Source organism: Mustela erminea, chromosome 4 (assembly GCF_009829155.1).
Source record: "Mustela erminea isolate mMusErm1 chromosome 4, mMusErm1.Pri, whole genome shotgun sequence".
NCBI lineage: Eukaryota > Metazoa > Chordata > Mammalia > Carnivora > Mustelidae > Mustela > Mustela erminea.
Genome location: NC_045617.1, coordinates 83,785,958 through 83,801,274, shown reverse-complemented (window position 1 = coordinate 83,801,274; position 15,317 = coordinate 83,785,958). Strand labels below are relative to the sequence as shown.

Here is a 15,317-nt window from a genome sequence, read left to right as displayed (position 1 = left end):
TACCTTCTCAGAGCCTGTATTTGGGGATGTGGGGGTCTTGACTCAGATCAGGGACCCCAGCAGTTCTGGACAGGATGCCCCAGCGGTCTTTACCATCTCTGTGTGTTCCCTGCAGTTACGACGTTGACTCGAAGAGCCCGGATTTATCCAAACATGTGAGTTCTGCCAGTGACTGCCCAGAAATTCAGAAACTCTCTTCAGTGCCAGAGTCTGGGTTAGCCTCGAGCTTCCCTGGGACACAGACCCATATGTCTGATGCTGCTTCTGGTTATTTCAGAGTCTACCTACTTCTAGGCATGGGGTGATGGGGGAGGTAGGGTGGCCGTGGGTAGAGTGAGTGACACTGGCTTTTTTTTTTTGGTACCCTGGGCATGCAGGATTTCCTGGGCCAGGCCTTCTGCACCCTCGGAGAGATTGTGGGGTCCCCTGGGAGCCGCCTGGAGAAGCCCCTCACGTAAGTGTAGAAGGGAGTGGGGCCTGTTTGGGTTGCTTCCCTGGGGATGGGCCAAACTCCCACCCACCCTTACTTAGCTCAGGGTAGGAGCGCAGCAAGCCGCCACTCATGCAGGGTGATTAGGAATAAGGAGACCCTGGAGACCTTGCAGGGCCATTAACCCAGTGAACTTGGAGGGACCCAGGTTCAGTTATTAGAGCCCCATATTCCTGGGACAACGTGAGACACTATCTAGTCTACTCCTACCTCCCACCCTTGCCAATGTAAAGGGAAGGAATCGATGCCCAGAGAGGGAAAAGTGACTTGCTCAGGGGCACACAGCTAGGAAATAGGAGATCTGGGATTTGAATTCAGGGGTTCTCCTCACATAGCATATCCCTCAGATTATTTACCTCTTACTGTAGGCCAGAGGTGGGTAGGGTGAGGTCCTCCTCATCTTACCCTGCCCTGAAAATCTGCATTATAGGGCTGTAAGTGCTTTTAGGGGAATGCTATTCTTCTAGGAAGACTCTGGGATAAGGAATCCCAAGGCTGCTTCTGGTGGAAGCTGCAGGCGGCTGTAGGGACCAACCAAGGCTGGCTGGGTAGCGGGACTGCCCTCTCTTGTCCCTATTTCTCAGGAAGCCCTAAGGGCAGAACCCAGACAAAAGGAGACTGCAGACTGGGACAGATGTCCTGGCCACATGACAGGATGGGCAGGAAGGGGACAGCAGGTCGGGCTGGATATCAGCTCCCTGCTGTCTTCTGCTAAATTTGAACTGGGTGCTATCCCCTCGCCATGACCAAGAAGTGCAGAATGCATTATGGTCAGGAACGGGGGTCTCTCTCCCAGCCCCTTGTCTCTGACTCCCACTAACTGTATGTTAACTTCAGGGCCCCTAGAGAGGCCTCTCTGTCCCTGAAAATGTCTCCTTCTCTGGGTTCACAGAGAATAATGATATATGCTATCATTTATTGAGAATAGGAAAAAAACATCCAGGTTTGGAAGGCTCTGACGTTTATAGAATTTGGGGTTCCCAGAGTGAGTGTGTGTGTCTGCCTCTTCGGCTCCCAGATGTGGGTCAAAAGACCACTTGTCATTCCGGTCTGTTTCTTCCCTGCTGTCCCCCTGCCCACCCATGGTGGACAGGCACACCTGCTAAGTGGATTGAGGAAGACCTCCGCAGGAGACAGCGGGGGAGGCAAGCCCTGGGGGGGGGCAGCAGGATCTTGGAGATGATGGATTGGTGAAGGAGGGGGATCTGTTTCCCATACTGAAAATGTCCTGTGTCTGTCTCATCGTCTCCCTGCTAGACCCATACACAACACCTCCCTTTCCCTGGGGTGTCTCTTCAGGACTAGACTGCCATCAGCTTCTCGGATCTCCTGTGATTCTCTCAGCAGTCTCCCCATTTCACAATCTAGAGGTAGAGCTGTGGTCCTCAAAGCGTACAGCCTTCGGCTGCCACCCCCCCTTAGTCTGTGGAGCTGCCTGAGAACTTACATTTCTAACACATTCTCCGGGGATGCTGACGGTGCTGGGCCCCAGATCACACTTTGAGGACCCCCGAGGTAGAGTCACCCAGCACCTCACAGCAAGGTTTGGGAGGAAGACCTCTCTTTCCTCTGGCCTGCAGCTCTGGGTCCTGTTTTGATGTTTGATGCGGAACAGACACCTGTCTCCAAGAATTCTGATGCCAAATGCTATGGCCTTTCAGGACCAGGGGCTGACTCATGACATGCTCTCTCTGCCTCTCTCTCTACAGGATAGGAGCATTCAGCCTGAATTCCAGGACAGGCAAACCCATGCCAGCTGTTTCCAACGGGTAGGTCAGCAGACATCCTTGGCCCTGGAGTCCTCAGACATCCAGCCGGCTCTGCAGAGGGGTCCTCAGTGTCCAGGCCTGGGCCCTGTTCCCACCACTGTGCCTTCAGCCCTGGTCAGGCAGGGCGGGGATGGGGGGTTGGGGAGAGAGAGAGAGAGAGAACGAACTGAGTGTGCACAAGTGCCACTCTGCAGCCGGCCCCTCCCACACCCGGCTGCAGCTCCAGCATCCCCAACCCCAGTGGCTCATGGGACTTCTGGGAGCAGGGTGGGGAGCAGAGGTAGGGCCTGCTTCCAGTGGCCAGCAGGAGCTGGGCACTTGCCCTGCCTCTCTCCCTGTCCTGGTTTCTTCTGCCTCCTACCTCTTGCCCTTCTCCCCTCCCTCTGTCCCTTCCTTCTGTTTAGCTTCTTACCCCACTTCCCCTCCACTGCTTCCACTGCTGGATGTCAGCCTCCTTTCAGAATAGATTCTGCTAAATCCTTACTTTCTGTATTTGCTCCCTGTCACTGGTGGGCCTGCCTTGCTTGCTCCCCTGGCCTCTACCCCAACCATCTGCTTTTGGCGGGCTTCATGCAACTACATGCAACAAAGACACACCACTCCCCTGCCCTGGTACTCCTGCCTGCTCCCCCTCTCCTGGTTGGAGGGAGGATCCTCATCAGAGGGTGTGGGGTGGGGCAGGATAGGGAATATCTGTCCCCACCCCTGCTCCGGGTCGGGGGCCAGCCTGGAGGGGCTTGAGCATTTTGGCTGAGAAAGCAAAACTCCCCTCTCCTTGCTGAGAGCTCCTAGGAGCCAGAGTCCCAGCCGCTGGGCTGGCTGCTGGGGCCGCTGGATATGGGAAAGGGGCCTCTTGAGGCCCTGGGTGCTCACAGCCCAGGAAGGGTGTGGATGCTTATTTACATGGAGAGTTATGGAAGCAGCAGTTGGAGATGGAGCAGGAGTCTGGGAGAGAAGCAGCGAGGGAGGGCCGGAAAGGCAACGGGGGAGCAAAAGGAAGGCCCTAGGCAGGTGGGAGCGGGTTGGGTCTGGAGGGGAGGGAAGGGAAGATGGGAAATCAAAGAAAGGCCCAGGGCCCAGAGGCAGAGGGAGGAACAGATGGAGAAACACTGGCGGAGGAGGATGGTGTGAGGATTGTCTCTCTGGTCAAACAAATCATGTCTTTATACCCGGGAGGGCCAGACCAGAGCAGGGGCACTCTGCTCACCGGCCCATGTCTAAGGGGACAAGCTGGCAGGCCTGTGGCAGGGGCCCCTACTCTACTCTCGTTTTGTGGAGAGATCTGGGTTGTCTCAGCCTCGGGGGCCGGCGCCCCTGCCTCCTGTACTTGAGAGCCTCTTCCTCCAGAAGCTGGCACTGGGGAGAGCTCCATCAGTGGTTCTCAAAGTGTGTTCTGCAGACAGCAGGCTGGGAGCCTCAAGGCTGGCCTGAGGTGTGGGGCTGGATTTTAGCAGCTTGGGGAGATTGTGAAGGAAAGGAGGCAGGGAGCGAAATGCTGCTCCTTGGGGGCCTTTTCTGGTGCCATGCGCTGCGTGTGCACATTCTTACTCATGGAACCTACAAACATACTCATTCTCTGGGCAAGGAACCCGGGAGTTGGAGAGGTACCATCATGAGTCCAAAGTTAAACAGCTACTGGACAGCATGACATTTTTTTCCCTCCTTCCCAGTGGCCCCTGGCCACACTGGAGACCCACAACCCCGGGTTTGTCCCAAACACTGGAGTGGAATGGGCTGGTGCCCGGGAGAGGGGGCCCTCCTGACCCAGGGGGGAGGTGGTCCAGGTTCCCTGGGCGAAGCCCCAGCTTGGGAACTCTACCTCTTGGTAGGGATTCTCTGGGTGGGCCGACTTCACGTCATGGTTGCCCACCTCACTGAGGAGCTGCATGAATGGCCATGGGATCTCTCTTCCCTGGAGAGACCCCAGCCAAGGTGTTCAAGGGGAGGTAGCCATGGGAGAGAGCCTGGACAAGCTACCACTGGGAGGATACCAGCCCTTCTGCTTAACTCCCTCCTGCTGCTTGCTCTCCCACCCATGATCAGTCAGAGTGGCTCAGAGCTGGAAGGTTCCAGGACTCTGGGGGTCAGCTGGGTGCAGGGTGGGGTGGCTGGCCCACGAGGTCTTTTGCCCACAGAAGTGGTCTTTGGATGGAAAATTTGAGAACCACTGGTCTGGAAGCCTCCGGGTGAGTCTGGATGCTTTTCCGCTTCTAGGACTTTCATTGCAGGCACTATACTTCCTGGTGGGCTCTTGGGGGAGCAGGGGGTGGGGCAGCTCCAGGCCTGGGGGGCCTGGCCCAGGAAGCAAGTGCCCTAGGCCACACTGCCACAAGTATTTCAGGAGACTCTGTCTTCTCAGGGGCTCTGGGCAGATCTGCTGGTTGGGGAAGGGGGAGGCTGAGGAAGGCCCATTCAGGGAGTGCTCAGGCTTTGTCTGTCTTCGTCTGGCTCTCCATTCTTTCATCTTCTCCTCTCCCAGTGGGGTCCCAGGGAAGAAATGTGGCACCATCATCCTGTCCGCTGAGGAGCTGAGCAACTGTAGGGTGAGTGGCAGAGGGAATCAGGACTGGGTCTGGTGGGGGTGGGGGTGGGGCCGTGGCAGAGGGCAGACGTTGCTCCCTGTAACCCCAGGGCCACACGTGTCCTTAGAGGGATCTGAGGAAGTCAGGTCTCCCCAGTTTTACCTGGCTGTCCAAGAATTCTGTAACATCTGAGCTAGAAGTTTGTCTCCTTTTATAGCTGAGCCAACTGAGGCCCAGAAGGCATGGAACTCGCCCACAGTTAGTGGCAGAGCCAGCTGCCACTGGTCCCCGGGCTTCTAGGCTGGGGCTCCTCCATTCCTCGTCATGGTCCTCTCTCCCTGAACCAAGACTGCTTTGGCTCCAGCCCTGGCAGCAGAGGGCTTTTTCAGTCGTGAGCCTGGGCGCTTGGCAGTTAGCTGTCATGTTTCGCTTTTAGCTCTGGAGTAGGGTGACACCCTGCTTGGGATTGAGGGAGTGAGGACGCGTGGTTGGGGTGTGCGTGCTGCGAAGCCAGAGGCTGCAATCCCACGCAGCCCTTGGTTTTGCTCCTTCTGTGGGACTGTGGAGAAGAGGGAGATGGGGACAGTGGAAGGGGCAGCTGAACACGCCAGGAGGGGCTTGGGGGACCAGATGGCTAATAGTAACGATGAAACACAGTAACAATGATAGTTGTTATTTGTCAAGGGGTGGGTGTTTTGTGTAAGTTGTCACTACTCCTGACAACAACCCCAAGAGGTAGGTACTGTTGTTATTCCCATTGTATGAATAAGGAAATTGAGGCTCAGAGAAGCTAAACCATTTGTTCGAAGACAGTAAGTGGTAGAGTCACGGCTCTAATCCGGGTCAACCCAATTCTAAAACGGAGGCTCATTCCCAGCCTTGCATGCCTCTCTGGTTGATTAGGAACCCCAGGTGGGAATGGGTGTGTCCTCAGGAGAGAAGGATGAGGTAGCCAGAGCCTGGGTAACCTGGGAACCCAAATTCATCTTGGGCTCAGGTAAGAGGGCCTGGGAGGGAGGAGGAGAAACAAGATTTTCTGACCTTCAGGGAAGTCAGTGCAACTATGGTTATTTGTTAACTGTAAATATTTGCCATATTAGAAAATGAAATCGATAAATTAAAAAATATAGATTAACTCATTTAAAAATGACAACAGTTTAACCCATTATAGGATAACATAAATAACAACTTTTTTGAAAAATAACTGTATTTTCCAAAACAAAAGTCATTTAGCGAGAAGAGTGGCCTTGTTTTGGACTTTTTGTAAATCTCTTTAATGTCAGGCTGAACAGAAGAGGGCTAGAGTCTCATATCTGTTTCTGTAGTCAATCTGTTGTGATATCAGTGTTAGGTAACTTCTAAAAAATTCCATGTCTTATTGATACTATTACAAAAATAGCTTTGGCCTCACAAACCACCCCTTGGGGGTCCCTGGTCAGTCCATACTTCGACAACTGTTACTATGGGGATATAAATTGTTAGCCAAGATTAGTTGAGTGATTACACTGAACGGTTTACATGGTTGACTGATTTATCTGTATTATTATAATATGTGATGTAAGACTGTAGGTAGGTAGTATGAGATATTATCATATCTGGTATATTACAGTTTTTATTTTATGGAGAGGTTAAATGACCTGCCCAAGGTCACTTAGCCACTGGGTAGAAGAGATATGAACTCACGCAGTCTGGTTCTAGAGCCAGGATCTTTAACTGCCAGGCGGTAGGGTCCCCAGCTCTGCTTTCGGGGGCTTCCGGTGGGAAAGTAAGATGCAGAATCTCAGTATAATGATGACCGCATCAGCTTATACCCAAGTGCTCGTTCTTCTGGCTTCTCTGGCTGTTTATTGTGGTAGATCTGGGAACTTGATGGCAGAGCCACACCAGTCCTGACGCCTGGCCCCAGCCGGGGGCTTGGTGTGCAGTAGGCATGCACAGGGATCTCTCGGGAATCTGCAACTGAATGAATGTCCAAATGGTTAGCACCATATGATGGTGGAAACTCTTACAAGTGTGTATGCTGACCATCTGGAAGTTACTGGGGTTGAGACAAGGGAGAGGAAATCCAGCTGACATAAAGTAGAGCTATTTAAGCTCCCTGAGCCTTGGTTTCTCCACCTGTATGTTGGGGCTGATGGGGTGCCTGCCATGAGGATTGAAGGGGTTCGTGGAGGAGGCTGGGCCTAACAGGTGTCTGCGGAAAGATGGAATCTGAATTCCTTGAAGCCTAACTTGGGTTTGCCCCCAGCTTCTAGCTCAGTTCGTGACTTCCTCCCTAGTTTCTAATTAAATCAGGTAATAGAAGCGAAAGTGCTTTGGGAATTCTAAAGCTCCAGACCATGCTGGGTGCTGTCTTTGGTCTGGTTTCCTGGGATTGGCAAAACAGCCCGTGTTTAGTATTTATTAGGTGACTCCCCCTTCCTCCTCCCCCCTTCCCTTCATCCAGGGGTGGTAGCCGGTTTCCTCGTTCCAAGCTGTTCCAAGGCAAGGAGGTGGGGGGTGGGCTCCCTTCCTTCCTCTTGAGATTGTCAGCTCCTTTTCTTTTGGGGCGCCTTTGGCTGCGTTCTGTCTTTCCCTAGAATACTTGCAAGGAAAAGAGACTAATTCCCAGCATCTGGCTGAATGAAAATAATTACATCTGAACCACTTCGCTTCTGTGCTCCAGCCCGGCATTCAGTGGGAGGATCAAAGGAAGAGGGTGGAGTCTGAGGGGTGGGTTGTCCCCCTCCCCCATTCCGTTCCAGAGCAGGGCTTTCTGCTCAAGTGAATACGTTCTGCCTAAGTAGACAAACCCTCTCTCTATCTGCAGGGACTGTGTGGGCGGTTGGGGATGCGCGAGGGACTGGAGTGGACTCCGGTGGGTCGCCCGCACGCTTTGATAGGTTATAGAAAAAGCCTTGCTCATCGAGATTTTTAAATACTGAGAAAGTTGCAACAATCAGAATTTGATCCAAAATACTATTCAGTGATACTTGATGTGGATGATGATGAGCTTAAGCTCTTGAAGGGCCTCTGAGTCACCAAAGATTTAATTATGTTCTGTACCGTCATTGTTCCCTGTCACGCTGACCGACATTTGCATAGTCCGCACAGTTGACCTGAGCTCCTGGTGTTTGCAGTCTGTTTGATCCTCAACCCTGGGGCGGGGAGGTGGGGAGAGGTGAGGGGTCCCAGCCCACAGATACAGAGAGTATGTGTATCTCATTGAGATACACAGAGTATTGTATCTCATTCACTGGCACATCTCACTGGCCAGCCTCAGAGGTCTCAGCTGTGGCCTCCTAATTCTCAGGGAGTACTTCCCTCACCCACGGTGAAGCTGTAAGCTTTACAGTATATGGAATAGCCATGGGCTTTGTGATCTTTGTGGAGCCAGGATCCTTCAGCAGGCGTGGTGAGTGGCTGGGCTTCTAGAGAGTTCCTGGCCAGATAGCGATCTTCAGGGCCTTCCATTCAGGTCCCTGTACACACTGGCAAGGGAGCAGCTCGCCTCTCACAAGCCAGGGAAGTCAAAGCTTTTCACCAGTAACTGCCCCTAGCTGCCCCCGCTCAGAGATCACCAGCCTGCTCATGTGTTCATTTATTTGTTTTGGCAAATAGGCCTTGGCTCAGTTCTTGCCCTCCCAGCCGGCCAGAGTTTCTAATTTAGTGTGAGAGACAGAAATGCCAACCAGCAATCACAGTACAGCAGGGGTCCTTAACTTCATCAGACCCATTGCTTTTTTTTTTTTTTTTTTTTTAATAGCAAGTATTTTATAGCACTCTTTACTGTCCTGAAGGAAAATCCATGGATAATACTACATAATAGGGCCAAATACATACAGGTGAAGGAATAAGCCCTTGCGGCTACCTAGAAGAAGATGGGTCCAGGCAAAGAGAACAGCTTGTGCAAAGGCCCTGGGGCAGGGAGATAGTGATGAGTGACACCAGAGAGGGGAGAGAGTAGGTGGGAATGGGGGCCAGGTAGTGCAGGATCTTGTAGTGGACCTGCTTAGCAGTTTTGAGTCTTAATAAAGTCAGGACTCTCGCTGTTCTCAGGACAGACATCGGGGAGAGCCCAGTGTCTCCATGTGGCCGAGGGAAGAGTCCTGGGAGAAAGGGAGAAAGATAAGGAGAAAGAGGCAGGTTAAAGCGGGGCAAACTGGTGAAGCTTTTCTGAGACTCGGAAGTATGCAGGTTGATATTTGGGAGACATGTGTGTTGTGACTAGCAGAGATGGAAGTGTCCTGTGTAATCCACAACCAGCAGTCACATACCACCCTTTACAAGTTAGTTTGTAATTTTTTTTTTTTTTTTTTGGTCTTCAAAATCATCCCTCTGGTTAAAAAAAAAAAGAGAGAGAACAAAACAAAACATTTTTTGCTGATGCTAAAAAATAACATGGTCACAGTGGATATGATAGAAAATACAAAGAGATAATCATTGTTGACATTTCAGTGTATTTGCTGCATTTCCTCCTTTCTTTTAGGCATTTATGTACATAGCTTTTTTCCTTCTAATTAGTAGAATATGGTATCCAGATTTATTTTCCCATGTCATTAGATATTCCTTGAAAACCTGTATTTAATAGCTATATAATTCTTCCTCTATCATATGGATGGCCATAATTTATTAAATCTGTTCTCTTAGAGGAAACAGTTTCATTTACACTGCCGTGAACATCCTCCTAGCCAAATCATTCCATTTTTCTTTTGAACTTCAGCTGATGGATTTTGGTTGGTATCCCAGACACATAGGCTCCAAGTGTGGGAGGGAAAGCGGTCAGTCTGGGGTTTTCAGCGTCTGAATGACCAAATCAACAGATGTACAGCTGATGAGGTTGTTTGAGAAGTCAGTCATGAAGACGGCCAGCTTGACCCCCACGTGGTTATTATAGACAATGCGTAGCTACAGGCCTGATCTCCTAGATCAACTCCTACACCCACCATCTGTGTTCGAATCAGCTGTAGCCTACGGGGTCTTCATGGATATCCCCAAATGCCTGTACCCCAAGCCCCGTGCTTCTGCAGTCTTATCCTGACAGACTGGGGCTCTGGGCCCTTCTGTGAATGCAGGAGCCCTCCCAGAGGTTGCAGCTCACAGAATCACTCTTGGCTCTGGGTTGTGTTCCCTCCTGCTGATGTGCTGAATTTCAGAGTTGGGGCTGACGATTCTTTTTCATTTTATTTTATTTATTTTTTTTAAAAGATTTTATTTATTTATCAGAGAGAGAGAGGGGGAGAGAGTGAGCACAGGCAGACAGAATGGCAGGCAGAGGCAGAGGGAGAAGCAGGCTCCCCGCCGAGCAAGGAGCCCGATGTGGGACTCGATCCCAGGACGCTGGGATCATGACCTGAGCCGAAGGCAGCTGCTTAACCAGCTGAGCCACCCAGGCGTCCCAATTCTTTTTCATTTTAATCGATATCTTTTTTTCTTGGCAAACTTTGAAAAGAAGCCAGTAAATGTCACCGTGTTTCCACCATCTATCGAAAAGTTCTTTTTAGGGTGTAGCATGTGAGCAGGAGGGCAGGGTGGTTAAGAACTTGGGCTCTGGATCCAGACCAAATGCCGTTGCTTACTAGCTGTGTGACTCCGGGCAAGTTACTTGACTTCTTTGTGCCCCTGTTTCTTCATTTGCAAAATTGGCTTTTATTTGAATTGGGGATGTTTTATTTGTCATGGGTTTTTGCACTGATTTTGATTTTTCAAGATTCACATTAAAATCTTGATTTTGATGACTGAGCTTTTGGGGGCCTTTTAAATTTTTGTACCTCCCTTACTATTGTTCTGATCCTGGAGCATGCCAGCAAGGCCCAGCTTCCACCCCCGCCCCCCCCAAACCCCATGTTGCTACCCTCTCCTGGCCTTCAGCCCACCAGCTGCCCTCTGGGTCTGAACTCTAACCTGCAGGGGCCCTCTCTGGGTCAGGGACAGCTAACAAGCTACAGTAGGCCTGGCCATCCGGAAGTGAATGGCTGTTTGCTGTAATCTCGCCAGCAGCCTGATTAACATGCGGAAAGATGCAAATTGAGGCAATCCTGCTGTTTTAGAAGAACTTAATATGTTTTTTAAAACGACAGGGCGAAAAGGCAGAAATTGCAGGAAATTATATATTGCAGGAGTTGTTTATCTTCACAGTGGATTCCAGAGATGGTTCTGGTTTGGGAAGAGCATTTCACGTGCTCGGAGAGCCCCACCCTCCAGCTGAAGCTTCCAACAGCGGGACCTCTGACCTCAGCCTGGATTGGCTGCTTCCAAATCCTGGGGGCCCAGTCCATCTATCGCCACTCCCCATACTCTTCCTGGAGTCCATTTACCAACCTGCCTTTAAGGGGAGAGGTCAAAGCAGCGGTCAAAGCCTTGTCCATATGATATGACTATTGACCTAACTCAGAGCCACCTTCAAAAGCGCAGTCCCTGGGGAGGGCGCTGGAGGACGGGCATTAAGGAGGCTGCATGGTGATGGACTGCGTGTTCTAAGCAACTGAGGAATTCTACCTCTGAAATTGATAATACACTCTATGTTCGTTAATTGAATTTAAATAAAATAAAATGAAAAAGAAAAAAAGCAGAGTCCCCAGACGGCTACAGGGCCTTGTCTCAAGGACTCCCCATGGGGGTATGTGCACCCAAGTGGGAAGAAGCCTGCCTTGGTCATACCCTAGAAGTCTCACAGGCAGGTCTGTTTTATCCCTGTGGATACAGCAATGGCACCACAGTACCGACGATCACAAGAGGCTCTGGGTGAACGCTTCCAGGTCTAGACCGCGTTAGGGAGGGCGGATCAGGCTGAGCAGCAGAAAGAGCGGCCAGCAACACCTCACGGATTTGCCACTGGTGGGAATGAGGTGTGGCTCCCCAGAGGATTTTTCCAGTTAGCTGAATTTCAGAGCCAGGCTTTTTTTTTTTTTTTTTTTTCCCTTCCCCTGTAATTTTAACTAGTTTGCACGGAGGAGGCCTTTTCTAAAATGGATTTCACACTTCTCTGACTCCTCAAACTGAGGCTACAGAACATAATTAAACTTATCAGGATGATGCGGGGTCATTGTGTGAAATCTCAATTATTAAGCTTTGGAGCCAGACCGTCTGGTTCTGATCCCAGCTTCTCCTCCAGATTGCTGTGTGGCTTCAGGTAAGGGTGTTAACCTCTCTGGGCCTCAGTTTCCTCATCTTTGAAATGGGACTAATAATAGTTTCTGCCTCATGGGATTGGTGAGAGGACTAAAGGAGCCAATAGCCATGAAAGGATATGCTGGGCACAGAGCAGGCAGAGCCATATTCTACTGCCATTTTTGTAGGTAGACACCAGTGAATCATTGTGGTTGCATAGGGTTCAGCCCAGGAGTAGATGGGCAGTCCACAAGCGTCGACTCCCATTCTTTTTTTTTTTTTTTTCTAATAACATTTAGTATATTATTTGTTTCAGGGGTACAGGTCTGTGATTCATCAGTCTTACACACTTCACAGCACTCACCATAGCACACACCTCCCCAGTGTCCATTCCCAGCCACTCCATCCCTCCCACCCCTCTCCACTCCAGCAACCCTGTTGTTTCCTAAGATTAAGAGTGTCTTATGGTTTGACTACCTCTCTGGTTTCGTCTTGCTTCATTTTTCCTTCCCTTACCCTATGATCCTTTGTCTTGTTTCTGAAATTCCTCATATCAGTGAGAGCATACGATAACTGTCTTTCTCTGATTGTCTTATTTCGTCCAGCATAAAACCCTCTAGTTCCATCCATGTCGTCGCAAATGGCAAAGACTTCATTTCTTTTGATGGCTGCATAGTATTCCATTGTATATATGTACCACATTTTCTTTATCTGTGCATCTGTTGATAGACATCTCAGCTCTTTCCACAGTTTAGCTATTGTGGACATTGCTGCTATGAACATTGGCATTGATTCCCATTCTGACAGCAGCTCCATGCTCCACACTGTGGACTGGTGTTTGACATTGGCTCTTTGCTTTACTCCCCATGACGGGGTCACAGGGGGCATTCCTACTCTATTTTTCCAGAGGCGACCACCCAGGCTTAGGTGACATCGCTTGCTACAGGCTGCTCAGCGGATAGGTGGCAGAAGTGTAGCTCCAAGCAGATGGCCTGGGCTCCTGCGTACTGTTTTGTGTCAGGTGTGGTGCGGGGAACAGTGGACCTCCTAGGGGAGCACTGAGTGGTCCTGGGAGTGATGAGCTGTAATGTTCTACATCAACTGTTCCTCCTTCCCTTCCTTTCAGGGCTTTGAGGGCTTCTCCTAGGAAGCACCCATAAGAGCTTTGGCCCCTGGATTTTATGGCATTGCTTTTGGCTGTTTCAATATATGTAATAATTTTCGAGTCAGTCACTGCAGGTTGCTGCGTGTGGCTTGCCTGTGTTCATTCAGTTGACCTCCAGATGCAAGGGGTCACACCTGGAGTTCCAGACAAGGCATATGCTGGGGAAGCTGCAGAGGCTCTGGACTCTTGAGTGCCAGCCTTCTCCACTGCCACCCCCATCCCCATATGCTCAACACCGAAGCCTAAATCGCCTGGCATTAAAAGACAGCGTCGCCCCCTGCCCCATCCAGCAGGTTTACAGATAAGAAAACTGAGGCAGAGAGCCCAGAACTCAGGGCGCCTTGCTGGGCTGTACCCCCTGCTGTCCTCAGCAGACTCTGAAGGTCAGTGTTTTCTGGTGCCACGGCCCCCTTCCCCCATGGGGAGGAGGAAGGGCCGGCTTCGTGAGCCCATGAGCAGTGCAGTCCCGTAGGTCCTATGCCACCTATGCTTGGTTTAAAGGCCTGCTGTCCCATTTTCCGTTTGCCACTGGCCTCACCAATTCTATAGCCAGCGTTGGGAGCCCACCTTGTCCTAGACCTCCTTCTTTTTCTAGGTCACAGAATAGAGCTCCTCCAGGAGGCATTTAAAATGCTCCCTCCCTCCAACACAGGATAGGATTGGAACTTTCTGCTGTGGAGATACAGTGACTGCAGGGGGCAGGTTTAGAAGGTTAGAGACCTTTCAGCAAGGCTGAGGGGGAAAGCCCCGCCTGGGTGACACTCTGTGTGACCTTGGACACAGGACATGATTTAAAACCCTCAGTTTCCTTATGTGTAAAATGGAGAGAGTAGCAGAGTTACTTCATATGGTTGTTATGCAGATTCAGTGAAATAATGTGCATAAAGAGGAGGCCTCATACAGTGACTTGCATGTAGTAAGTGCTCAATAAAGAAGTCGGTCTTTTATTCCAGGTCTGACGTCCTAGATTTCTCTGGAGGCTTAAGATTCCCGGGTCTCCTAGGCCTTGCAAGCCCCCAGTCCAACTCCTTCTTCCTCTCGGGTGGGCCATGAAGAGGGACATGAGGAAAGCCATCATTACCTGGGCCCCTCTGTGTGCCTCAGCACGGCCCCTCCTCAGCACCTCCCTTGAGGGGGCACTTGCGGCCCAGGTTAACCAGAGGCCAGCCCCTCCCTGTCCATACCCACCCCAGAGTCGGACGAAACCAGAGCAGCAAACCCCATGAACTGGACAGCGCTCTCTCTCTCAGGGAGCAGAGTGGGGTGCCGGAAGAGACATGACTTGGAAATCCATTCGTACGCGTTGAATTGCCGGTCTACCAGTTGCCCACTGGTGATCTTGGCCAGGGTAGCTGCTTCCACCCCCTGGTTCCTCATTGATAAAAAAGCAACAAAGGATTACTTCAAGGGCTAAAGGTATAAGGAGCTCAGTGACTTGGCCATGCCTACGGTATCTAATAAATGTATGTTGAATGAATGAATGAGAAAAGGGAGGGCTGCTTTGTGTTTGCTATTGTCAGGTGTCCTGAGGGAAGGTGTGTGAGGGGGTGGGGCTGGGGCAGGGACAGAGTCCACCCCTGTCATGGGTACAGGGAGGGGCAAGGGTACAAATAACCATGATAGCTTGCACGTTCAAGGCCCCGGTGTGCACCATACCCTGTTTCCAGCACTATCGTCATATTGACTCATTTCAACCTCACACCAAGCCTATGAGGTAGGCTGCCAGTACCCAGTTCTACAGATGAGAACACTGAGGCCAGAGAGGGTGAACAACTTGCTCTAGGTCACACAGCTAGAAAGGGACGGAGCTGGAGCAGGCAGCCTGGCCCCAGCAGCCATGTTCTTTTTTTTTTTCCCCCCTCCCAGCAATCATATCCTTAACCATTATACTATCATACCCACCCCCAAACCTTTGGCCATGTCCTTCAAACTTGGGGGAAGTTACCTTTTCATCTCTGCCACCATTTTGGTTCTCACAGGGCTGTAGGACACTGATCTCATGAGACTGGCCCCCCAGTGAGAGGAAGGGGGCAGTGTGAGAGCTAGGTGACTTCCCGACAGGCCCTGGCTCTGAAGGGCAAGCTGGGCCCCAGGGACCTGACGACAAAGCTCCCAGCCCTGGCCACCTGGCAGCTGATTTGTCCGGATGCAGACCTTTCAGGTTGAAGAGGCCATATGGTGATGGCTGGAGAGGAGGATGTGGGGGCACTTCTGCCCAGGGCCCTGTCAGCCGCAGCAAACTGAGGGATGGGGGGCCACGGAGGGGTCCAGCAGTCTTCTCC

At 51.2% G+C, this 15,317-nt stretch overlaps 1 protein-coding gene across 2 annotated transcripts in view; it reads left to right on the top strand.

Annotated features, from left to right (window-relative positions):
- Nucleotides 1-15,317, top strand: part of CPNE5 (copine 5) — an 89,993-nt gene that overhangs the window by 39,517 nt on the left and 35,159 nt on the right. The window contains exons 5-9 of one of the 2 annotated variants that reach the window (XM_032339757.1): nucleotides 116-155; nucleotides 378-454; nucleotides 2,200-2,259; nucleotides 4,395-4,445; nucleotides 4,739-4,802. In XM_032339757.1, the coding sequence (XP_032195648.1) occupies nucleotides 116-155; nucleotides 378-454; nucleotides 2,200-2,259; nucleotides 4,395-4,445; nucleotides 4,739-4,802 (292 nt within the window). The remainder of the gene's footprint in view (nucleotides 1-115; nucleotides 156-377; nucleotides 455-2,199; nucleotides 2,260-4,394; nucleotides 4,446-4,738; nucleotides 4,803-15,317) is intronic. The other variant, XM_032339758.1, reaches the window with a different exon arrangement.